The 25,368-nt window shown below is 42.0% G+C and overlaps 1 protein-coding gene across 1 annotated transcript in view; it reads right to left on the bottom strand.

Moving 5' to 3' along the window:
* Positions 1–25,368, bottom strand: part of STN1 (STN1 subunit of CST complex) — a 343,767-nt gene that overhangs the window by 122,578 nt on the left and 195,821 nt on the right. The window contains exon 7 of the mRNA XM_053692435.1: positions 6,931–7,090. Within this exon, the coding sequence (XP_053548410.1) occupies positions 6,931–7,090 (160 nt within the window). The remainder of the gene's footprint in view (positions 1–6,930; positions 7,091–25,368) is intronic.

Below are 25,368 nucleotides of genomic sequence, written 5' to 3'. Positions count from 1 at the left end.
GGACAGATACCTGGGAAGTTTCTTGTTTAGATGAGAGGCCATCAGATCTATCTCTGGGAGCCCCCACAATTGAACAATCTGAAGAAATACCTCTGGGTGAAGAGACCATTCGCCCGGATGCAACGTTTGGCGACTGAGATAATCCGCTTCCCAATTGTCTACACCTGGGATATGAACCGCAGAGATTAGACAGGAGCTGGATTCCGCCCAAACCAAAATTCGAGATACTTCTTTCATAGCCAGAGGACTGTGAGTCCCTCCTTGATGATTGATGTATGCCATAGTTGTGACATTGTCTGTCTGAAAACAAATGAACGATTCTCTCTTCAGAAGAGGCCAAAACTGAAGAGCTCTGAAAATTGCACGGAGTTCCAAAATATTGATCGGTAATCTCACCTCCTGAGATTCCCAAACTCCTTGTGCCGTCAGAGATCCCCACACAGCTCCCCAACCTGTGAGACTTGCATCTGTCGAAATTACAGTCCAGGTCGGAAGAACAAAAGAAGCCCCCTGAATTAAACGATGGTGATCTGTCCACCACGTTAGAGAGTGTCGAACAATCGGTTTTAAAGATATTAATTGAGATATCTTCGTGTAATCCCTGCACCATTGGTTCAGCATACAGAGCTGAAGAGGTCGCATGTGAAAACGAGCAAAGGGGATCGCGTCCGATGCAGCAGTCATAAGACCTAGAATTTCCATGCATAAGGCTACCGAAGGGAATGATTGTGACTGAAGGTTTCGACAAGCTGTAATCAATTTTAGACGTCTCTTGTCTGTTAAAGACAGAGTCATGGACACTGAATCTATCTGGAAACCCAGAAAGGTTACCCTTGTTTGAGGAATCAAAGAACTTTTTGGTAAATTGATCCTCCAACCATGATCTTGAAGAAACAACACAAGTCGATTCGTATGAGACTCTGCTAAATGTAAAGACGGAGCAAGTACCAAGATATCGTCCAAATAAGGAAATACCACAATACCCTGTTCTCTGATTACAGACAGAAGGGCACCGAGAATCTTTGTGAAAATTCTTGGAGCTGTAGCAAGGCCAAACGGTAGAGCCACAAATTGGTAATGCTTGTCTAGAAAAGAGAATCTCAGGAACTGATAATGATCTGGATGAATCGGAATATGCAGATATGCATCCTGTAAATCTATTGTGGACATATAATTCCCTTGCTGAACAAAAGGCAATATAGTCCTTACAGTTACCATCTTGAACGTTGGTATCCTTACATAACGATTCAATAATTTTAGATCCAGAACTGGTCTGAAGGAATTCTCCTTCTTTGGTACAATGAAGAGATTTGAATAAAACCCCATCCCCTGTTCCGGAACTGGAACTGACATAATTACTCCAGCCAACTCTAGATCTGAAACACAATTCAGAAATGCTTGAGCTTTCACTGGATTTACTGGGACATGGGAAAGAAAAAATCTCTTTGCAGGAGGTCTCATCTTGAAACCAATTCTGTACCCTTCTGAAACAATGTTCTGAATCCAAAGATTGTGAACAGATTTGATCCAAATTTCTTTGAAAAAACGTAACCTGCCCCCTACCAGCTGAACTGGAATGAGGGCCGTACCTTCATGTGAACTTAGAAGCAGGCTTTGCCTTTCTAGCAGGCTTGGATTTATTCCAGACTGGAGATGGTTTCCAAACTGAAACTGCTCCTGAGGACGAAGGATCAGGCTTTTGTTCTTTGTTGAAACGAAAGGAACGAAAACGATTGTTAGCCCTGTTTTTACCTTTAGACTTTTTATCCTGTGGTAAAAAAGTTCCTTTCCCACCAGTAACAGTTGAAATAATAGAATCCAACTGAGAACCAAATAATTTGTTTCCCTGGAAAGAAATGGAAAGTAGAGTTGATTTAGAAGCCATATCAGCATTCCAAGTCTTAAGCCATAAAGCTCTTCTGGCTAAGATAGCCAGAGACATAAATCTAACATCAACTCTAATAATATCAAAAATGGCATCACAGATGAAATTATTAGCATGCTGGAGAAGAATAATAATATCATGAGAATCACGATTTGTTACTTGTTGCGCTAGAGTTTCCAACCAAAAAGTTGAAGCTGCAGCAACATCAGCCAATGATATAGCAGGTCTAAGAAGATTACCTGAACATAGATAAGCTTTTCTTAGAAAAGATTCAATTTTTCTATCTAAAGGATCCTTAAACGAGGTACCATCTGACGTAGGAATGGTAGTACGTTTAGCAAGGGTAGAAATAGCCCCATCAACTTTAGGGATTTTGTCCCAAAATTCTAACCTGTCAGGCGGAACAGGATATAATTGCTTAAAACGTTTAGAAGGAGTAAATGAATTACCCAATTTATCCCATTCCTTAGCAATTACTGCAGAAATAGCATTAGGAACAGGAAAGACTTCTGGAATAACCGCAGGAGCTTTAAAAACCTTATCCAAACGTATAGAATTAGTATCAAGAGGACTAGAATCCTCTATTTCTAAAGCAATTAGTACTTCTTTAAGTAAAGAGCGAATAAATTCCATCTTAAATAAATATGAAGATTTATCAGCATCAATCTCTGAGACAGAATCCTCTGAACCAGAAGAGTCCAAAGAATCAGAATGATGGTGTTCATTTAAAAATTCATCTGTAGAGAGAGAAGATTTAAAAGACTTTTTACGTTTACTAGAAGGAGAAATAACAGACAAAGCCTTCTTTATGGATTCAGAAACAAAATCTCTTATGTTATCAGGAACATTCTGCACCTTAGATGTTGAGGGAACTGCAACAGGCAATGGTACATCACTAAAGGAAATATTATCTGCTTTAACAAGTTTGTCATGACAATTATTACAAACAACAGCTGGAGAAATAGCTACCAAAAGTTTACAGCAGATACACTTAGCTTTGGTAGATCCAGCAGGCAGTGGTTTTCCTGTAGTATCTTCTGGCTCAGATGCAACGTGAGACATCTTGCAATATGTAAGAGAAAAAACAACATATAAAGCAAAATAAATCAAATTCCTTATAAGACAGTTTCAGGAATGGGAAAAAAATGCCAAACATCAAGCTTCTAGCAACCAGAAGCAAATGAAAATGAGACTGAAATAATGTGGAGACAAAAGCGACGCCCATATTTTTTGGCGCCAAATAAGACGCCCACATTATTTGGCGCCTAAATGCTTTTGGCGCCAAAAATGACGCCACATCCGGAACGCCGACATTTTTGGCGCAAAATAACGTCAAAAAATGACGCAACTTCCGGCGACACGTATGACGCCGGAAACGGAAATGAATTTTTGCGCCAAAAAAATCCGCGCCAAAAATGACGCAATAAAATGAAGCATTTTCAGCCCCCGCGAGCCTAACAGCCCACAGGGAAAAAAGTCAAATTTTTGAGGTAAGACAAAATATGATAATTTAAAGCATAATCCCAAATATGAAACTGACTGTCTGGAAATAAGGAAAGTTGAACATTCTGAGTCAAGGCAAATAAATGTTTGAATACATATATTTAGAACTTTATGAATAAAGTGCCCAACCATAGCTTAGAGTGTCACAGAAAATAAGATTTACTTACCCCAGGACACTCATCTACATGATTGTAGAAAGCCAAACCAGTACTGAAACGAGAATCAGTAGAGGAAATGGTAAATATAAGAGTATATCGTCGATCTGAAAAGGGAGGTAAGAGATGAATCTCTACGACCGATAACAGAGAACCTTATGAAATAGACCCCGTAGAAGGAGATCACTGCATTCAATAGGCAATACTCTCCTCACATCCCTCTGACATTCACTGCACGCTGAGAGGAAAACCGGGCTCCAACTTGCTGCGGAGCGCATATCAACGTAGAATCTAGCACAAACTTACTTCACCACCTCCCTTGGAGGCAAAGTTTGTAAAACTGATTTGTGGGTGTGGTGAGGGGTGTATTTATAGGCATTTTAAGGTTTGGGAAACTTTGCCCCTCCTGGTAGGAATGTATATCCCATACGTCACTAGCTCATGGACTCTTGTTAATTACATGAAAGAAAAACTCATTAATATCAAAGCTGAATATTTTTGGAAGTAGTTTTTAGTTTGTTTTTAGTTTTAGCTATTTTAGGGGGATATCTGTGTGTGCAGGTGACTATTACTGTGCATAATTATTAGGCAACTTAACAAAAAACATATATATACCCATTTCAATTATTTATTTTTACCAGTGAAACCAATATAACATCTCAACATTCACAAATATACATTTCTGACATTCAAAAACAAAACAAAAACAAATCAGTGACCAATATAGCCACCTTTCTTTGCAAGGACACTCAAAAGCCTGCCATCCATGGATTCTGTCAGTGTTTTGATCTGTTCACCATCAACATTGCGTGCAGCAGCAACCACAGCCTCCCAGACACTGTTCAGAGAGGTGTACTGTTTTCCCTCCTTGTAAATCTCACATTTGATGATGGACCACAGGTTCTCAATGGGGTTCAGATCAGGTGAACAAGGAGGCCATGTCATTAGATTTTCTTCTTTTATACCCTTTCTTGCCAGCCACGCTGTGGAGTACTAGGACGCGTGTGATGGAGCATTGTCCTGCATGAAAATCATGTTTTTCTTGAAGGATGCAGACTTCTTCCCGTACCACTGCTTGAAGAAGGTGTCTTCCAGAAACTGGCAGTAGGACTGGGAGTTGAGCTTGACTCCATCCTCAACCCGAAAAGGCCCCACAAGCTCATCTTTGATGATACCAGCCCAAACCAGTACTCCACCTCCACCTTGCTGGCGTCTGAGTCGGACTGGAGCTCTCTGCCCTTTACCAATCCAGCCACGGACCCATCCATCTGGCCCATCAAGACTCACTCTCAATTCATCAGTCCATAAAACCTTAGAAAAATCAGTCTTGAAATATTTCTTGGCCCAGTCTTGACGTTTCAGATTGTGTGTCTTGTTCAGTGGTGGTCGTCTTTCAGCCTTTCTTACCTTGGCCATGTCTCTGAGTATTGCACACCTTGTGCTTTTGGGCACTCCAGTGATGTTGCAGCTCTGAAATATGGCCAAACTGGTGGCAAGTGGCATCTTGGCAGCTGCACGCTTGACTTTTCTCAGTTCATGGGCAGTTATTTTTCCACACGCTTCTTGCGACCCTGTTGACTATTTTGAATGAAACGCTTGATTGTTCGATGATCACGCTTCAGAAGCTTTGCCATTTTAAGAGTGCTGCATCCCTCTGCAAGATATCTCACTATTTTTGACTTTTCTGAGCCTGTCAAGTCCTTCTTTTGACCCATTTTGCCAAAGAAAAGGAAGTTGCCTAATAATTATGCACACCTGATATAGGGTGTTGATGTCATTAGACCACACCCCTTCTCATTACAGAGATGCACATCACCTAATATGCTTAATTGGTAGTAGGCTTTCGAGCCTATACAGCTTGGAGTAAGACAACATGCATAAAGAGGATGATGTGGTCAAAATACTCATTTGCCTAATAATTCTGCACTCCCTGTATTATGACACACATGAACTAGTGCTGTACAACTGTTAAAAACTGTCAAAATGCACTGAGATAAGAGGCAGTTCAAAGGCTTAGAAATTTGCATATGAGCCTACCTAGGTTTAGCTTTCTACAAAGAATACCAAGAGAACAAAGCAAATTTGATGATAAAAGTCAATTGAAAAGTTGTTTAAAATGTAATCCCCTATCGGAATCAAGTTTAATTTTGACTATACTGTCCCTTTAAAGAAAAAAAACGCATGCTAAAAATATACTTAGATTTATTTTTAAAGGGGGATAACTTTAATAAATAATAAAATCTGTCCCAAGGCTATTCATATATAATAATAAAAACTAATTTACCTATAAGCAACCATCTACTAGTGCTGAAAAATATCAGCAGAGGTTATGGAATAAGAGTATATCGATGACCCAGCAGGAGGCGGCAAAGGACAGGTCCCCGCAACACCTGTGGAAGGCTTACGACTAATTCCCATGAGGTGGAAAAATATATCACTACCCAAACTCCCAATACATCCCTCAATCAAACACTGCACTCTGAGGGGAATGGGCCTCAACTCAGTCCAAGACCCCTTTCACTGAAGAATAACAATCACATCTTCATTCTTCACCTTCCTCCAGCAGAGGCAAAGACAAGACTGATTTTACCAATGAGATGGGAGTGGTTTTATAGTGCTCTTGGGGTTTGGGAAATCTTTGCCTCCTCCTAGTGGCAGGGAAGAGTAATTCCCAGGAGTAATGGATTGTGGACTCTCACCACCTGTATGAAAGAAAACTAAGCCAAAAGAATATGAATAGGTTGTTGAAATACAAATGGTTTATGAAAGCAGTAAACGGATAGCCCACCCTGTCTCTTAAATAAGAGACACAGAGCAAAGATGTATATCAAGCCACGTAAATGAAACTGGAAACATCTGACATAAACCTTGTCTGTTTCCAAAAGATATCACCATCCCATGTGGATAATCTGAAAGAAGAGCTACAGATAGTAAGGCTGCAGTCCTCAAACCATTGGGTATAAAGCAAAAGGCTCTCATGTTGTGGGGTCTGTACGTTGGGCCCCCAACTAGGTTGCATACAATGCAGATAGTGATCAGCTGATAACTGGATCCTTCAAGAAGCAGTACTGAGAGTTGACTCAATTTTAGTTCTTGTTCGGTACTCACAGAAAAATCTCAGAATGGAGTAGTGCTACAAGCTTACTCTAACTCTTAATAGGTAGAAACTGAAATCATCTGGAAGCTATGTCATTTAAATTCTAACAGGCATTCATGTAAGTGCGGGGTTTCAAAGTGATTTCTTATCACATTGGCTTTACAACTTCACAAGACGTCAGAGAGCTTATCTTGCTTTAAAAATAGCTCTGATCCACTAAAGCTAAAGTTTAAGGACAATGATTATTATGCTAATGGTTCTATAATAACACTCATAAAATGTAAACATACCTCTGCTGTGTTGGTGGACTGGCTAGCAACAGTGATTAAGGAGGAAACGCATTCTAATTCTCGTTGGTAAAAATTCTGAATGTTGTTTTCTATTAGAAAATCTTTTACTTTGTCACTTAGGAGTGAAATTAGATTGGCCTCAGTCACAAAGTTGTCATCACTGTAAGAGAATAAAACATAATAAATTGTATTTTATGCAGTAACTGTAACATTAAGATACAAGTGCTATTTGATGGACAAAAAATTCAAGCACGTATTCATTTTTCTTGTGATTAAATACACATATTGTTCACTAAGTACTCACTGTGAACCAGCAGATATAAATTTAACATGAATCTAGAATCGAGGTCAGTATACTTCATAAGTCTATAAAAATTCATTACTTAGATTTCAGAATAGCTCAGGTTAATTAAAAACACGTTACTCAACATACTGTAAAATCTTATTTATCCTTGATGCAACTGTGAGAAAGAAAGCATTTCCATAGTGTTTTTTCTTTGTTTAAAACAAAGATCAATATGTACCCTGTGAGCAGTTACCTTCTGCCCCTCATTATACTTTCAACTGCACGGTGTAAAACAAATGCTAACAGCAAAATCAGCATTATGAGTGCTGCACTCACACTTTCCTTTATTGTGATCTTGAGGGAGTTCATTAAACTGAGGAGGGAAATACAATAACGGTGGCTGCCAGATGCACACTCAATTGTTATTCTCAGGAATAGCATCCTCATTGGATGATTTAAGCCCCTCTACAGTGGGATGTGGCTATTAAAGTATGAAATGAAACATCTTTTTAACATACAGTTTGAATCACTTTAAAGTGATCTCATATATGGCCAACATATCCATTTAAAGGGGCATGAAACCCAAAATCTTTCTTTCATGATTCAGATAGAGCATGCAGTTTTAAAACAACTTTCTAACTTACTTCTATTATCAAATTTTATTTGTTCTTTTTGTATTTTTTGGTGAAAAGCAGGGACGTAACTCAGGAGCGTGCACGTGTCGGAAGCGTTATATGGTAGCAGTTTTGCAAAAATGTTATCCATTTCCAAGAGCACTAGGTGGCAGCACTATTTCCTGCCCTGTAGTACTCGAGAATCCTACTTAGGTATCTCTTCTACAAATAATACCATGGGAATTAAGCAAATTAAATTAATTAAGTAAATTGGACAATTTTTCAACATTGTATGCTCTGTCTCGCAAACTAATATTTTTGGGTTTCATATTTCTTTAATTACCCAGCAAGAGCATATGCACAATTAAAAAGATAAAGACAGACAGCACTCCATTGTTTAAATATTTCTTTTAATTAAAGAATTGACTACTGCAAATGATCATTTCATGACGTAATACATTGTGTTGGCATATGAACATTCTTAATAAATATCCTCTATAATTGTATAACTGTTTAATCTTGCTTCCTATAAATGAACATAAAATGAATTATGCTTGTCTTTGTATAGAGCATGCCTCTACTTTTGAGACGTTAACCCTACCTACCACAGAAGCAGTTGGGATGGATACTAGCACGGGAACACAGGGCACCGGGTGGCATCATAGTGCAAGATAGAGTTCTTAGAAATCTATACTTACATCATATTGGTTAAGGTCAACTAGAATAAGTACACACGCAAAAGGGGGAAAATTTATCAATATACTTATTACTGATTAACCTCTTCACTCTGAGAATGTTTTATACATACATATACACACACCTTATATACACATATACAGTCATGGCCAAAAATATTGGCACCCCTGCATTTCTGTCAGATAATGCACCACTTTGCCCAGAATTTATTTTCAATTACAAATGTTTAGGCATTCTCATGTTTAGTCTTTTGTTCGTATTGGTATGACACAAAAAAGTGTAGAGAAAAAAAGCTAAATCTGTCACATTCAACGCCTAACTACAAAAATGGACTAGACAAAATTATTGGCACCCTCAATTTAATATTTAGTAGCACACTCACTGAAAAAAATAACTGAAATCAATCACTTCCTGTAACCATCAATGAGTTTCTTACACCTCTCTACATGAATTTTGGACCACTCTTCTTTCGCCAACTGCTCCAGGTCTCTCAGATTGGAAGGGTTCCTTTTCCCAACTGCTGACTTGAGATCACTCCACAGGTGCTCTATGGGATTGAGATCTGGAGTCATTGCTGGATAGTTCAGTACTCTCCAGCGCTTTGTTTTAAGTCATTTCTGGGTGATTTTTGACATGTGCCATTTGATCATTGTTCTGCTGTAAGACCCATTGTCATGGATATCAGGCTGCCAAGGTTTAACCTCCACCCCTTACTACCTAGCCCCTCACCTTTTCTCACCAGATTTGGACTTTGGAGAGCTTTTGCGATCTCCCATATGCTTGGTTTTGTTTATTTTGTGTGCTTTACATCCTCCCGGAAAGGCTGACTGCCTAACCCCTTTCCGGCTGGCCGGGCTCCTGGAACTAACGGCCGGCTGCACCACCCCGCATACCAGCAAATATTTACACCAGGTTGCTTCAGCAGCCCTTCAACCCAGAGCACCACTATTTTGGCGATGGGTACTCCCTAGGAAGGGCAAGAGGTGGGGTGAGTGCCGGAGAAGAGCTCCCTTGGGAACTGGGGGTTTCCGGAGCCCCCTACAACTCCTATTTCCCTTTAGGCTTCCCGGTGTATGTTTGATCACCCGTAGCTCTGACCCCCAGCCATGGATCACGTTGCTTTGTGGACTGTAGCATCTGGGGACCAAGGGCTTTCCAACGTGCCGCTTCCCCGGGATCACCCCGGAATAGCCACCACTGTACCGCTGGGACTCTATGGGACAATGGACACTATGAGGGGGCGCCAGCCTGTCTGAAGAGGCGGGAATGGCAGGAGATCTGGGGTTCTGATAAGGCTCTTTATCTTGATCCGTTTGTGTATAAAAACAGTTTGTTTCCACATAAAGTTCTTTTGTGTTTTACCTGAATACTAGTTTGTCTAGTCATTTGGGTGGGCTCCGCTATAATCACTTTCTCCGCTACATAGAGACATGTTCCAGGTATAGGAAGGACCCTTTGGTGGAGCTACCCAGTCAGGGTACCCGGTATCCGTCACATTTGGTTGGCAGTGGTGGGATGCTTCTGTCTAACTGGAACATCCAAACCACTAACTGAAGCCCTCTTCGGATGGAGCAGCAGTACGCTGGGCTCAGGAAGAGTACACTGAAAGACTTGTTGAAAGCCCGGGGGAAAGTTGCCGGCAACAAGTCCAACATGGCAATCATAGTCAAACTCATGGAAGGCAAACGGCCCAGCGAGACCACGATATCCGAAATCCAGAGTGAGATCCAGTGCTAGTCTCTATGAGACTGCCCCACCTGAGGAGGTTATCACTCAGATAATCACAGATGCCACCCGGGTCCGGATGTTGGAGATCCAAAGTCTATGGGAGGAGCCGTGCGGACCCCCTGGATCCACCTCCCTGAACAAAGAAGCTACCCCATGAGGCTTTTCGAGCTTTCAAAGACAATGAAGAGGAGATCGACAGCTACCTCCAAGTGTTTGAGACCCAGTGCGAGTTGCAGGGTGTTGCCAATGCTGACCAAGTCACCCTCCTGCTCGGAAAGCTGTATGGATTGGTCCTGGAGGCTTTCAACACTATGCCCCCAGAAGACCGAAAGAACTATGACCGGGTAAAAGAGTGCATCCTTGCTCACTATGGTCTCGTGCCGGAGGTTCACCGGCTGAAGTTCTGGGAACTAAAGAGGCAAGAGGGGCAGCTATTCATGGAGTGGACCCACCGGTTTAACCGGTCCTTGGACTCTTGGTTCACAGGCTGCCACGTAACTACCCTGGACGAAGCTACACAGCTCATTCTATTGGAGCACTTCTACAACCACTCCCCGACAGAGCTACGGGACTGGGTTAACGATAAGGGGTCCAAAACAGCCGACCAAGCAGCCGTCCTGGTATCAGTACTTGGATGCCCGGTGTGACACCATCCCGGAGCCCCGACCAGTGACCCGCTCTGCTCCAACCCCTGCCCGCCCTCCGGCACCTACCCGGTACCCCAGACCCGACTGGCACCTATCCGCCCCGCTGGGCCCAGTTCACCCCAGGAGTGCTATGGGTGCGGACAGACGGGCAACATCAGACGGGACTGCCCGGTGCGGAAGCCACAAAGTCCCCCTCCGGCTCAGTGGACAAGGGTGCCTGCCAGAGGTTACCGAGCTGCCGCCCACTGTTTGGACGCAGAGGGCCCTGCAGACTATGTCGGCTAGACAAAAGAGGAGGTTGGGGTCCTGCACAAGACCCCGCAACCGTCGACAACTGCCTGCACCACCGCCAGGTCGTCTGGATCAACGGCCGGAGCCATGGTTACCCTTGTCCAGCAACACGCACCAGACTGCCGTAGGCACCAGCTCCATCAGTTTCCTTTTTACATAGGAATATCCCTTACAGTTCTTGTGGATGGGGGTACAGTACTTCGGATCCCTACTGCATGGGGGCACCTGGTTGGGGTGCTGGTTCCCATGCTGTGGAAGTAGGGATCATGAGCCATCTGCCTGCTGAGGTTTTGTTTGGAAACGGCCTCTGTCACCTTGCTTCAGCCTCTGTGTGGGATAACCACACGGATGCTTGCCCTGCAAGCCGGACGCCAAACCACAGCACACGATCTGGGGACCCAGGTAAGCCACTCCGCCCTGACTCCTGCCCTGCCCACCGACCAGATCTCCTAGGCGTCCCCCTCTGACTTTGCCTAGGAGACATTGAGCGACCCGACCCTAGCTCCTTACCGTGACCGGGTAGGGACTGACCCCAAGGGCCCAGGGGGGACCGTTTTGAATGGGAGAGAGGGCTCCTGTACAGGATTGCAGAGAGAAAGAAAGGGCCATTGCCCAAGCGCCAGCTGGTGGTACTGCATTATTATCGGTACGATCTGCTGCATATATGGCATGACATTCCCCTAGCAGAACACCTAGGGATCTCTAGGACCCATCATCAACTGACCCAGACTTTCTTTTGGCCAGGAGTTACAGGGGATATTAGGCAGTACTGCAGGACCTGCGATGTGTGCCAGAGAGTAGGAAAATCCGGGGACCACTCCAAAGCCTCCTTACACCCCCTCTCCATTATTGAGGAATCCTTCAGCCTCTATAGCTGTAGATATTATTGGTCCATTGTCCCATCACAGCCCCTCCGGGAAAAAGTATATACTGGCAGTGGTAGATTATACCACCTGGTATACGGAGGCAATCCCTCTGTCTAATGTCCAGACGGAGACAGTGGCAGATGCAATGCTCCGGATATTTACCAGAGTAGGTTTTCCCAGGGAAGTGATCTCCGACTAAGGAACCCAGTTCACTGCCAAGCTCACCCGGGAGCTATGGAGACTTTGCAGGATAAAAACCCTGTACAGCGCTGCATACCACCCCCAGCTTAGGACGTTCTTGGCCTCTCACAAAGACTGGGAGAGGTATCTGCTTTTCGCATACCGAGAGGTGCCCCAGGAATCCATTGGGTTCTCCCAATTGAATTAGTGTATGGCAGGAAAGTGAGGGGACCCATAGACCTATTGAGAGCCCACTGGGAAGGATCAGCGGGGGAGGACGGACACTCCATTGTGAGGTACATTCTAGAATTCAGGGACCGACTAAAGGACCTCGCCGAGAGGGTGCAAGAGAACCTTCAGGTCACTCAAGGTAGGCAGAAACAGTGGAACGACCGGAATGCCTGTAACCGGACCCTGACAGTAGGGCAGAAGGCCCTGGCCTTGAAGCCTGTCAAAACAGACAAGCTACAGGCCTCCTGGAAGGGACCATACCGAGTGGTAGAGCAGCTGAATGACACAACCTATCTGGTAGCCAAATGCTCCAATGACTGAGTCTGCCGGACCTTTCATGTGAACATGCTAAAGGCATACCAGGAGAGGGCAGGGGACGCAGCCGCAATCTGTGCTTCGGCTATGGAGGACTCCCCAGAGTCTTCCCATGCTGGAGCTCCCAGGGCGAGATAGGATGCACCCAGGAGTAGAGGATATACAGCTGGACGAGAGGCTAGGGGCAAGGCAGAAGGAGCAAGTCCGACAGATGCTAGGGGGCTGGTGAGACATGTTCTCCACTACCCCTGTGTACACCACAGCAGCAGTACACCGAGTGGAGATCCCGGGGCAGGCACCCCTGCAACAGCCGGCGTACCGGGTCCCTGGGGCAGTTAGGGAAAGCATGCACAGCGAGCTCAGGGAAATGTTGGACCTAGGTGTCATTGAACTGTCCAACAGTCCCTGGGCCTCCCCGGTGGTACTGGTCCCTAAGCGGGACGGGACCACCAGATTCTGCATAGACTACTATAGGCTCAATGACCAAACCATGACCTACCCCATACTTCCTGACCACCCTCGATCTCTGCAAGGGTTACTGGCAGATTCCCTTGGACCCCGAGTCCATCCCAAAGTCGCCATTCATCACCCCATTGGGCCTATACCAGTTTAAGGTCATGCTGTTTGGGATGAAGAATGCTCCGGCAATCTTCTAGGGGATGGTAGATAACCTCCTGGATGGCCTCCAGGATTATGCCTGCGCCTACCTGGATGATATCCCGATCTACAGCAACATCTGGGAGGACCATCTGGTCCACCTAGGTGTCATTCTAGACTGCATCAGGGCCGCCGATCAGACCCTGAAGCCCGGGAAATGTACGATAGGGTGCTCGAAGGTCCAGTACCTTGGACACCGAGTAGGCTGCAGGATGCAGCGGCCGGAGTCAGCCAAGATTAAGGCAGTTGCAAACTGGCCACCCCCCAAGACCAAGACCCAAGTCTAAGCTTTCCTAGGGACCACAGGGTACTACCACAAGTTTGTCCCCAACTACAGTGTCCTGGCCAAACCCCTGACAGACCTAACCCGAAAATGATTGCCCAGACAGGTGCTGTGGTCCCCAGAGTGTGAGGCCGCCTTCCTAAACCTTAAGATTTCTTCCCCTGTCCTGGCCGCTCCTAACCCAACCAAACGTTTTTGTGTCCCCACAAATGCCTCCATATTCGGGTTGGGAGCAGTAATGACTCCTGGAACTACCGGCCGGCCACACCTCCCCGCATTCCCGCTGACATTTACACCAGGTTGCTTCAGCGGCCCTTCACCCCAGAGCTCCGCTCTTTTGGGGATGGGTACTCCCTAGGGAGGGCAAAAGGTAGGGTGAGTGCCGGAGGAGAGCTCCCTTGGAAACTGGGGTTGCAGACTCCTATTTCCCTTTGGCCTTCCCGGTGTAAATTTGATCATCTGTACCTCTGGCCCCCAGCCATGGATCATGATGCTTTTTGGACTGTAGCATCTGGGGACCGAGGGCTTTCCCATAACACCCTGAAAATGCTGCTGCTCCCCCGGGATCACCCCGGAATAGCCACCACTGTACAGCTGGCACTCTATGGGATTATGGACACTATGGGAGGGGGGCACCAGCCTGTCTAAAGGGGCTAGGAATGGAATCTGATAAGGCTCTTTATCTTGATCAGTTTGTGTATAAAAACAGTGTGTTTCCACAATAAAGTTGTTCTTTTGTGTTTCACGTAAATACTAGTCTGTCTAGTCATTTGGGTGGGCTCCGCTATAATCACTTTCTCAGCTACATAGCGGCATGTTCCAGGTATAGGAAGGACCCTTTGGCAGAGCTACCCAGTCAGGGTAGCCAGTATCCGTCACACCCATGACCTCTGAAGAATACCCAACTTTCTGACACTGGGCCCTACATTGTACCACAGAATTATTTGGTAGTCTTCAGATTTCATAATGCCATGCACACAGTTAAGACATCCAGTGCCTGAAGCAGCAAAGCAACCCCAAAACATCAGTGGAACCTCCACCATGTTTGACTGTAGGGACTGTATTCTTTTCTTTAAAAGCCTCATTTCTTTTGAAAACAGTAGAATGAAGGGCTTTACCAAAAAGCTGTAATTTTGCTTCGTCTGTCCACAGCACATTCTCCCAAAAGGATTTTGGCTTCCTCAGTTAAATTTTGGCAAACTCCAATCTGGCTTTTTTATGTTTCTGTGGGGTCCTCCAGGGTCTCCTGCCATAGCATCCCTTTTCATTCAGATGGAATTTGTACCCTGTGCCTGAAGGTCAGCTTGAATTTGTCTGGAAGTTGATCAAGGTTCTTTATCCACCAGTCGAACAATCCTTTGTTACAATCTTTGAACAATTTTTCTCTTTCATCCACGTCCAGGGAGATTAGCTACAGTGCCATTGCCTGTAAACTTCTTGACAATGTTGCGCACAGTGGACACAGGAACATTAAGATCTCTGGAGATGGACTTGTAACCTTGAGATTTTCCATGCTTTTCCACAATATTTCTTCTCAAATCCTCAGACAATTCTTTGCTGCTCTTTCTCTTCTCCATTCTCAGTGTGGCACACAGAGACACACAACAGAAAAGTTGAGTACATTTTTCACCATTTTAACTGGTTGCCGGTGTGATTTCAATATTGTCAGCACCTGTTAATTGATACAGGTGAGTTTAATTACAAATTACAGGAGCATCACAAACTTGGAATGTAATTATTTCTTACAATTTTGAGAAGGTGCCAATAATTTTGTGCACTCCATTTTTTGAAGTTTTGCATGGAATGTGTCAGATTTGGCTTTTTTTCCCAACTTTTTTGTGTCATACCAATACAAAAAAAATAAATAATAATAAACATGTGAATGCCTAAACATTTGTAATTGCAAACATTTTCTGGGCGAAGTGGTACATTTATATTTATATATATATATATATATATATATATATAAATATATATATATACACACACATATAAATACACACATAAACATATACACACACACACATTATTATTATTTTTAATTTAGAGGTTTGGATTTAATTAGTTTTTATTTAACAGAGGGAGCATGTTTGTGCAATACTGGTCTATGGTTTAGAAGATCATTGGTCAATAACCAAAACTCCCTCAGACCAATTGTTGACATGCCGCCCCCCAAGGATAAACAGAATGTTGTTTTTTTCTCAGCAAAAACTTCATACCAATATCGAGTGTTTAACATCTTAACGAAGTTCAAATGTAAACACTTGCTGGAAAAATTAAATCATGCATTCGTCAATAGAATCACGTGATTTCAAGGCCGAAATTGGATCATGGGAGACTGCCTACGCTGCTCAAGGGCTCCGGAGCAGCTTTCGCTGCTTTGTACATGGAGCCCTAAGTGGCGAGGTTTAAAATATCGACAAAAGTTCTAAACATCACTGTATAGAACATTTGTCTATTCTGAATATCTATTACTGTAAGAATATGGTAACACAAAGTTTTAGATATTGTAAAATGTGATAATTAATAAGTGATATTCTTCTTCTATTTGTAAAAACTAAACATTTTTAGTTTGTCCGAAATTTTTGTACCGAATATCCAAGGGAATTGTTTCCCCAAATATTTGTTGGTTGTGCTATTCGGTATTCATTTTGTTTTAAACTTAACAAATACTGAATTTTAATTAAACATCTCCTATTAATTTGTTAATTTATTAGTTAAAAGGGCTACATGCTTTGCTTTTTTCAAATGCATGCACAGAATACAGCAAAATGAGTCACTGTTCTGCATTCATCTGAATCAGATCATGTTTATTATAAAAACTTGTCAGTAAATAAGCCTATGCAATGCCTATGGAATGTATGGATCACTGTCTACAGTGGTTTATAACTTCTCAGGTATTTGCTAGCTTTGTAAGTACTCTGTTATTTCACTGCAATGTTTGACAAGTCTACAAACAACACCAACTGTAAAAATGAGTGACAAATTGAGTAAGCAGTCCCCACAGACAGTACGAAATACATGCATGTAAATACACATTATATGATGACATTGCTCATGCTGTTGCCAGAAAACAAAATATACACAAGAGCCTAGAAACATATCACTTCCCAGTCAAGAAAGGTTTGAGTCAGCTACATAAAGAGGAAAGAAAACCTTCCTCAAATGTAGGTTCCACCAAACAGTCATATGGATGACACTCCGTGTAATGCAAAGGGAGAGATATAGTGTGATGTGATATCAAAGCCAATTGTTCCACTGTTATTACCATTTATTTTTATAGCACCATCATATTTTGCAGCTCTGAGTTCCTGATGACTGCGACATACCATAGATTACAATTAGACTTTACAACACAAATTTATGGGTCGATGCAACAGAATTAACAATCCAGAGCAGGGGTGCTCAATCTTGGCACACCAGAGGTTTTGAAACTACATTTCCCATGATGCTCATCCAGATTAAAGTGTCTGGACAACATGGGAAATGTAGTTCCAAAACCTCTAGAGTGCTAAGGTTGAGCGCCCCCCCCCCCCCCCGATTTAGAGCATTGTGCAGTGAGAATTAAAGTGTTAAAAATTGAAACAAACATATTAGTGCTTGAAACACATGTTACTGTCTGTGCACAATAGAATAAAATGTGTGTCCCGTGGCCCCAGGGCCAGCTCAAGATAATGTGCTGCCTGGTTCCAAGAATGAAATGACGCCCCCCCAGTAGTAACATTTCTGATTAGAATATCAACCTACTAGCCTGGCTGCTGATCTAAGTCTTCCTGCCTACCTGTATGCAACCAATGCTTATGCACAATTGTGCAATAAGTGGGATGAAGTTAGTGAAGAGATGCTCTTGTCCCAGCTTGAATATCACCCATGACTGGTTCTTTGTCTTTATGCATGATGAGGTTATGCTGCTGGGAGCCTGCAACTTATCCCACGCAGACAGAGGACAGGAGTTGTCTAACAGTGACTGACTCAGTCACTAAAGTGCTGCCTCTTGTCAAGTGCTGCCTGGGTCCGTTGGACCCACTTGGTCCCATGGTTGAGCTGGCCCTGATGTACAAACAAAAATATAACTGCTAAGGCTTTGTAAGTTAAGGTCACATACTTACCAGCGTATCACACACTCTGCTGATCTTACCCTTCTGTATAACACCAACATCCAGTAGAAGAGCCCATCTAAGGGCAAGTTTCCATCAAGATGGTAAAGTTTGGAAACCAGTTTCCAAACCTTACCACCTCAATGGAAACTAGCCCAAAGTTAGCTTAGACTAACTCTACAAACAAACAAAATAAGAGCAGGCAAAGAAAATGTGCACAAAAAAGGAAAAAAGCAACCCAAAAAAATACTGGGTGGGGTCTTGTGGACTCTTACCACCATGAAAGAGATGAATTTATCAGGTAAGCATAAATTAGGTTTTCTTTTATACAGGTGGTGAGAGTCCACAATCCATTTCTCCTGGGAACTAATACCCAAGTTGTGGAGTCCACTAGTAATAACATAAAGAGTGGAATCTAAAAATATCTTTTTCACTGAGAAACTAAATTCACAACCCAAATAGAGCCTAAAAAAGGAAATTAAATAAGAAATGGCAACTGGTCTGATGGAATAAGCAGAAATCCATATACACACTCATTTATTCAGTTTTTTCACTTCTTCCCTTTTTATTTCTGTTATCTATAATTCTTGTTATAAGGTGTTTAGATAAAGAATCAATATCCGAAAACACATTTTCTGTGTACGCCACTATTGTGGCACATTACTGTTCCATTGCTATCACACACAACAGTGATCAGTCTACTATAAGTGTGCGCACTATTTAGCTAATTAATTTGCGTGCAAACACCTCCAGAAGTAAACTTTTAAGGCGCGTGATGTTACAAGTTAAAAGTAAATTGTTTGCACACGAGTGAAAGCCAATGCATGCTAACTTCATAACTTTGATTATTGTGACTGCATAAACTTCTCTCCATAGACTTCTTGAGGGTGCAAACTAAAAAAAACAACAACACTTATTGCTTGCATGCTAACCAGACACACATTATACCAACTGTGCTAAGCTGAAGTTAGTTATAAATATTTTATTTTCCAAATTTTTTTTTCTGTTTATTTATTTATTTATTTATTTATATAATACATATCTATCTATCTACACAAAACACGGAAGGGGACTGCACTCTCATACCGGACTGGGTACACATTCCCATGACCCTGCAAGATGCTCAGCCCTGGGTGCTCACTGGCACTCACAGGAAGCTGTGCTGTCCCCAGAGTCACAGGCAGTTAACCCCAGACAAGTCTGGGTGCAAGAAACATAGGGAGAATTACAAAACAAATTAATACAACACACAGAGAAAGTCCAGCACTCACTTACAAGCTCTCAGCTAAGACTTACAAGCTCTCAGCTAAAATAAATACAAATTTACCTGTAAAATAAAACCTAACCTAAGTTACACTAACACCTAACACTACAATTAAATAAATGACCTAAATTAAATACAATTAAATAAATTAAATACAATTAACTAAATTACAAAAACCAACAACACTAAAATACACAAAATAAAAAACAAATTACAAGATATTTAAACTAATTACACCTAATCTAATAGCCCTATCAAAATAAAAAAAGCCCCCCAAAATAAAAAACCCTAGCCTACACTAAACTACCAATAGCCCTTAAAAGGGCCTTTTGCGGGGCATTGCCCCAAATAAATCAGCTCTTTTACCTGTAAAAAAAATACAAACAACCCCCAACAGTAAAGCCCACCACCCACACAACCAACCCCCCAAATAAAACCCTAACTAAAAAAACCTAAAACGGCATTTGGATGGGCATTGCCCTTAAAAGGGCATTTAGCTCTATTGCAGCCCAAAGCCCTAACCAAAAAATAAAACCTACCAAATAAACCCTTAAAAAAACCTAACTCTAACCCCTGAAGATCCACTTACAGTTTTGAAGAGCCGACATCAATCCTCAACGAAGCCGGGAGAAGTCCTCATCGAAGCAGAAAGAAGTCCTCAACAAAGCCGGGAGAAGTCTTCATCCAAGCCGGGAGAAGTGGTCCTCCAGATGGGCAGAAGTCTTCATCCAGATGGCAAAGAGCAGGTCCATCTTCAAGACATCCGGCGCGGAGCATCCTCTTCTGCCGACGACTACCCAACGAATGCAGGTTCCTTTAAATGACGTCATCCAAGATGGCATCCCTTATATTCTAATTGGCTGATAGAATTCTATCAGCCAATCGGAATTAAGGTTGAAAAAATCCTATTGGCTGATGCAATCCGCCAATAGGATTGATGCATACAACAGGTGTACAATATGGGTTGATACTTTCCCTTTATGATGTCTGAACCGCAGCCGTCCCACAGTCTCTCCTTGAATCTGTGTGAATCAGTCAGGTGTGCTAAATGGAGGCACTGGTTCACTTGGTTAATCACTTGTATCCTTCTTTTTCCTCCTCAGTTTTGTGTACTCATGACTCTAGGTACAAAGGATTCATGCTGAGATATCCAACAAGGCACCACTTAAAAAGTGTATATATACTCACAGTATATATTGCAGATTACCGGCTCCTTCCCAATGCTAAAAAACGATATCACAGATAAATTTAAAAGTGTATCTTTATTTTAGCCCAACGCGTTTCAACGGACCCAGCCGTCTTTATCAAGAGCAATAAAAGTGCTTTACAAACCATAGCATACCTTACCGCTACACAGGCAGTCTTTAAATACAGAGTTAATTACGCTACCTGTTTCCCCCATTGGAGGAGAACAGGTTTACACACGCTTCAAAAATTCAAGCCTTAAATACAATTAAAACATCTAAATGAGCAAAAATATGCAATAAAAACGATTAAAAACATAATTTATGTAAGAACTTAACTGATAAATTCATTTCTTTCATATTAGCAAGAGTCCATGAGCTAGTGACGTATGGGATATACATTCCTACCAGGAGGGGCAAAGTTTCCCAAACCTCAAAATGCCTATAAATACACCCCTCACCACACCCACAATTCAGTTTAACGAATAGCCAAGAAGTGGGGTGATAAAAAAAGTGCGAAAGCATATAAAATAAGGAATTGGAATAATTGTGCTTTATACAAAAATCATAACCACCACAAAAAAAGGGCGGGCCTCATGGACTCTTGCTAATATGAAAGAAATGAATTTATCAGGTAAGTTCTTACATAAATTATGTTTTCTTTCATGTAATTAGCAAGAGTCCATGAGCTAGTGACGTATGGGATAATGATTACCCAAGATGTGGATCTTTCCACGCAAGAGTCACTAGAGAGGGAGGGATAAAATAAAGACAGCCAATTCCTGCTGAAAATAATCCACACCCAAAATAAAGTTTAATGAAAAACATAAGCAGAAGATTCAAACTGAAACCGCTGCCTGAAGTACTTTTCTACCAAAAACTGCTTCAGAAGAAGAAAATACATCAAAATGGTAGAATTTAGTAAAAGTATGCAAAGAGGACCAAGTTGCTGCTTTGCAAATCTGATCAATCGAAGCTTCATTCCTAAACGCCCAGGAAGTAGAAACTGACCTAGTAGAATGAGCTGTAATCCTCTGAGGCGGAGTTTTACCCGACTCAACATAGGCAAGATGAATTAAAGATTTCAACCAAGATGCCAAAGAAATGGCAGAAGCTTTCTGGCCTTTTCTAGAACCGGAAAAGATAACAAATAGACTAGAAGTCTTTCGGAAAGACTTAGTAGCTTCAACATAATATTTCAAAGCTCTAACAACATCCAAAGAATGCAACGATTTCTCCTTAGAATTCTTAGGATTAGGACATAATGAAGGAACCACAATTTCTCTACTAATGTTGTTGGAATTCACAACTTTAGGTAAAAATTCAAAAGAAGTTCGCAACACCGCCTTATCCTGATGAAAAATCCGAAAAGGAGACTCACAAGAAAGAGCAGATAATTCAGAAACTCTTCTGGCAGAAGAGATTGCCAAAAGGAACAAAACTTTCCAAGAAAGTAATTTAATGTCCAATGAATGCATAGGTTCAAACGGAGGAGCTTGAAGAGCCCCCAGAACCAAATTCAAACTCCAAGGAGAAGAAATTGACTTAATGACAGGTTTTATACGAACCAAAGCTTGTACAAAACAATGAATATCAGGAAGAATAGCAATCTTTCTGTGAAAAAGAACAGAAAGAGCAGAGATTTGACCTTTCAAGGAACTTGCGGACAAACCCTTATCTAAACCATCCTGAAGAAACTGTAAAATTCTCGGTATTCTAAAAGAATGCCAAGAAAAATGATGAGAAAGACACCAAGAAATATAAGTCTTCCAGACTCTATAATATATCTCTCTAGATACAGATTTACGCGCCTGTAACATAGTATTAATCACAGAGTCAGAGAAACCTCTTTGACCAAGAATCAAGCGTTCAATCTCCATACCTTTAAATTTAAGGATTTCAGATCCTGATGGAAAAAAGGACCTTGCGACAGAAGGTCTGGTCTTAACGGAAGAATCCACGGTTGGCAAGAGGCCATCCGGACCAGATCCGCATACCAAAACCTGTGAGGCCATGCCGGAGCTACCAGCAGAACAAACTAGCATTCCTTCAGAATCTTGGAGATTACTCTTGGAAGAAGAACTAGAGGCGGAAAGATATAGGCAGGATGATACTTCCAAGGAAGTGATAATGCATCCACTGCCTCCGCCTGAAGATCCTGGGATCTGGACAGATACCTGGGAAGTTTCTTGTTTAGATGAGACGCCATCAGATCTATTTCTGGAAGTTCCCACATTTGAACAATCTGAAGAAATACCTCTGGGTGAAGAGACCATTCGCCCGGATGCAACGTTTGGCGACTGAGATAATCCGCTTCCCAATTGTCTATACCTGGGATATGAACCGCAGAGATTAGACAGGAGCTGGATTCCGCCCAAACCAGAATTCGAGATACTTCTTTCATAGCCAGAGGACTGTGAGTCCCTCCTTGATGATTGATGTATGCCACAGTTGTGACATTGTCTGTCTGAAAACAAATGAACGATTCTCTCTTCAGAAGAGGCCAAAACTGAAGAGCTCTGAAAATTGCACGGAGTTCCAAAATATTGATCGGTAATCTCACCTCCTGAGATTCCCAAACTCCTTGTGCCGTCAGAGATCCCCACACAGCTCCCCAACCCGTGAGACTTGCATCTGTTGAAATTACAGTCCAGGTCGGAAGCACAAAAGAAGCCCCCTGAATTAAACGATGGTGATCTGTCCACCACGTTAGAGAGTGTCGTACAATCGGTTTTAAAGATATTATTTGAGATATCTTTGTGTAATCCTTGCACCATTGATTCAGCATACAGAGCTGAAGAGGTCGCATGTGAAAACGAGCAAAGGGGATCGCGTCCGATGCAGCAGTCATAAGACCTAGAATTTCCATGCATAAGGCTACCGAAGGGAATGATTGTGACTGAAGGTTTCGACAAGCTGAAATCAATTTTAGACGTCTCTTGTCTGTTAAAGACAGAGTCATGGACACTGAATCTATCTGGAAACCCAGAAAGGTCACCCTTGTCTGAGGAATCAATGAACTTTTTGGTAAATTGATCCTCCAACCATGATCTTGAAGAAACAACACAAGTCGATTCGTATGAGATTCTGCTAAATGTAAAGACTGAGCAAGTACCAAGATATCGTCCAAATAAGGAAATACCACAATACCCTGTTCTCTGATTACAGACAGAAGGGCACCGAGAACCTTTGTAAAAATTCTTGGAGCTGTAGCTAGGCCAAACGGCAGAGCCACAAACTGGTAATGCTTGTCCAGAAAAGAGAATCTCAGGAACTGATAATGATCTGGATGAATCGGAATATGCAGATATGCATCCTGTAAATCTATTGTGGACATATAATGCCCTTGCTGAACAAAAGGCAAGATAGTCCTTACAGTTACCATTTTGAACGTTGGTATCCTTACATAACGATTCAATATTTTTAGATCCAGAACTGGTCTGAAGGAATTCTCCTTCTTTGGTACAATGAAGAGATTTGAATAAAACCCCATCCCCTGTTCCGGAACTGGAACTGGCATAATTACTCCAGCCAACTCTAGATCTGAAACACAATTCAGAAATGCTTGAGCTTTCACTGGATTTACTGGGACACGGGAAAGAAAAAATCTCTTTGCAGGAGGTCTCATCTTGAAACCAATTCTGTACCCTTCTGAAACAATGTTCTGAATCCAAAGATTGTGAACAGAATTGATCCAAATTTCTTTGAAAAAACGTAACCTGCCCCCTACCAGCTGAGCTGGAATGAGGGCCGCACCTTCATGTGGACTTAGAAGCAGGCTTTGCCTTTCTAGCAGGCTTGGATTTATTCCAGACTGGAGATGGTTTCCAAACTGAAACTGCTCCTGAGGATGAAGGATCAGGCTTTTGTTTTTTGTTGAAACGAAAGGAACGAAAACGATTATTAGCCCTGTTTTTACCCTTAGATTTTTTATCCTGTGGTAAAAAAGTTCCTTTCCCACCAGTAACAGTTGAGATAATAGAATCCAACTGAGAACCAAATAATTTGTTACCCTGGAAAGAAATGGAAAGTAGAGTTGATTTAGAAGCCATATCAGCATTCCAAGTCTTAAGCCATAAAGCTCTTCTAGCTAAAATAGCTAGAGACATAAACCTGACATCAACTCTAATAATATCAAAAATGGCATCACAGATAAAATTATTAGCATGCTGAAGAATAATAATATTATGAGAATCATGATCTGTTACTTGTTGAGCTAAAGTTTCCAACCAAAAAGTTGAAGCTGCAGCAACATCAGCCAATGATATAGCAGGTCTAAGAAGATTACCTGAACACAGATAAGCTTTTCTTAGAAAGGATTCAATTTTCCTATCTAAAGGATCCTTAAACGAAGTACCATCTGACGTAGGAATAGTAGTACGTTTAGCAAGGGTAGAAATAGCCCCATCAACTCTAGGGATTTTGTCCCAAAATTCTAATCTGTCAGACGGCACAGGATATAATTGCTTAAAACGTTTAGAAGGAGTAAATGAATTACCCAATTTATTCCACTTCTGGAATAACCACAGGAGATTTAAATACCTTATCTAAACGTTTAGAATTAGTATCAAGAGGACCAGAATCCTCTATTTCTAAAGCAATTAGTACTTCTTTAAGTAAAGAACGAATAAATTCCATTTTAAATAAATATGAAGATTTATCAGCATCAATCTCTGAGACAGAATCCTCTGAACCAGAAGAGTCATCAGAATCAGAATGATGATGTTCATTTAAAAATTCATCTGTAGGGAGAGAAGTTTTAAAAGATTTTTTATGTTTACTAGAAGGAGAAATAACAGACATAGCCTTCTTGATGGATTCAGAAACAAAATCTCTTATGTTATCAGGAACATTCTGCACCTTAGATGTTGAAGGAACTGCAACAGGCAATGGTACTTTACTAAAGGAAATATTATCTGCATTAACAAGTTTGTCATGACAATTAATACAAACAACAGCCGGAGGAATAGCTACCAAAAGTTTACAGCAGATACACTTAGCTTTGGTAGATCCAGCACTAGACAGCGATTTTCCTGAAGTATCTTCTGACTAAGATGCAACGTGAGACATCTTGCAATATGTAAGAGAAAAAACAACAT

Source organism: Bombina bombina, chromosome 9 (genome assembly GCF_027579735.1).
Source record: "Bombina bombina isolate aBomBom1 chromosome 9, aBomBom1.pri, whole genome shotgun sequence".
Lineage (NCBI taxonomy): Eukaryota > Metazoa > Chordata > Amphibia > Anura > Bombinatoridae > Bombina > Bombina bombina.
Note: the sequence above shows the minus strand (reverse complement) of the source record. Positions and strands in the feature narration are given on the sequence as shown.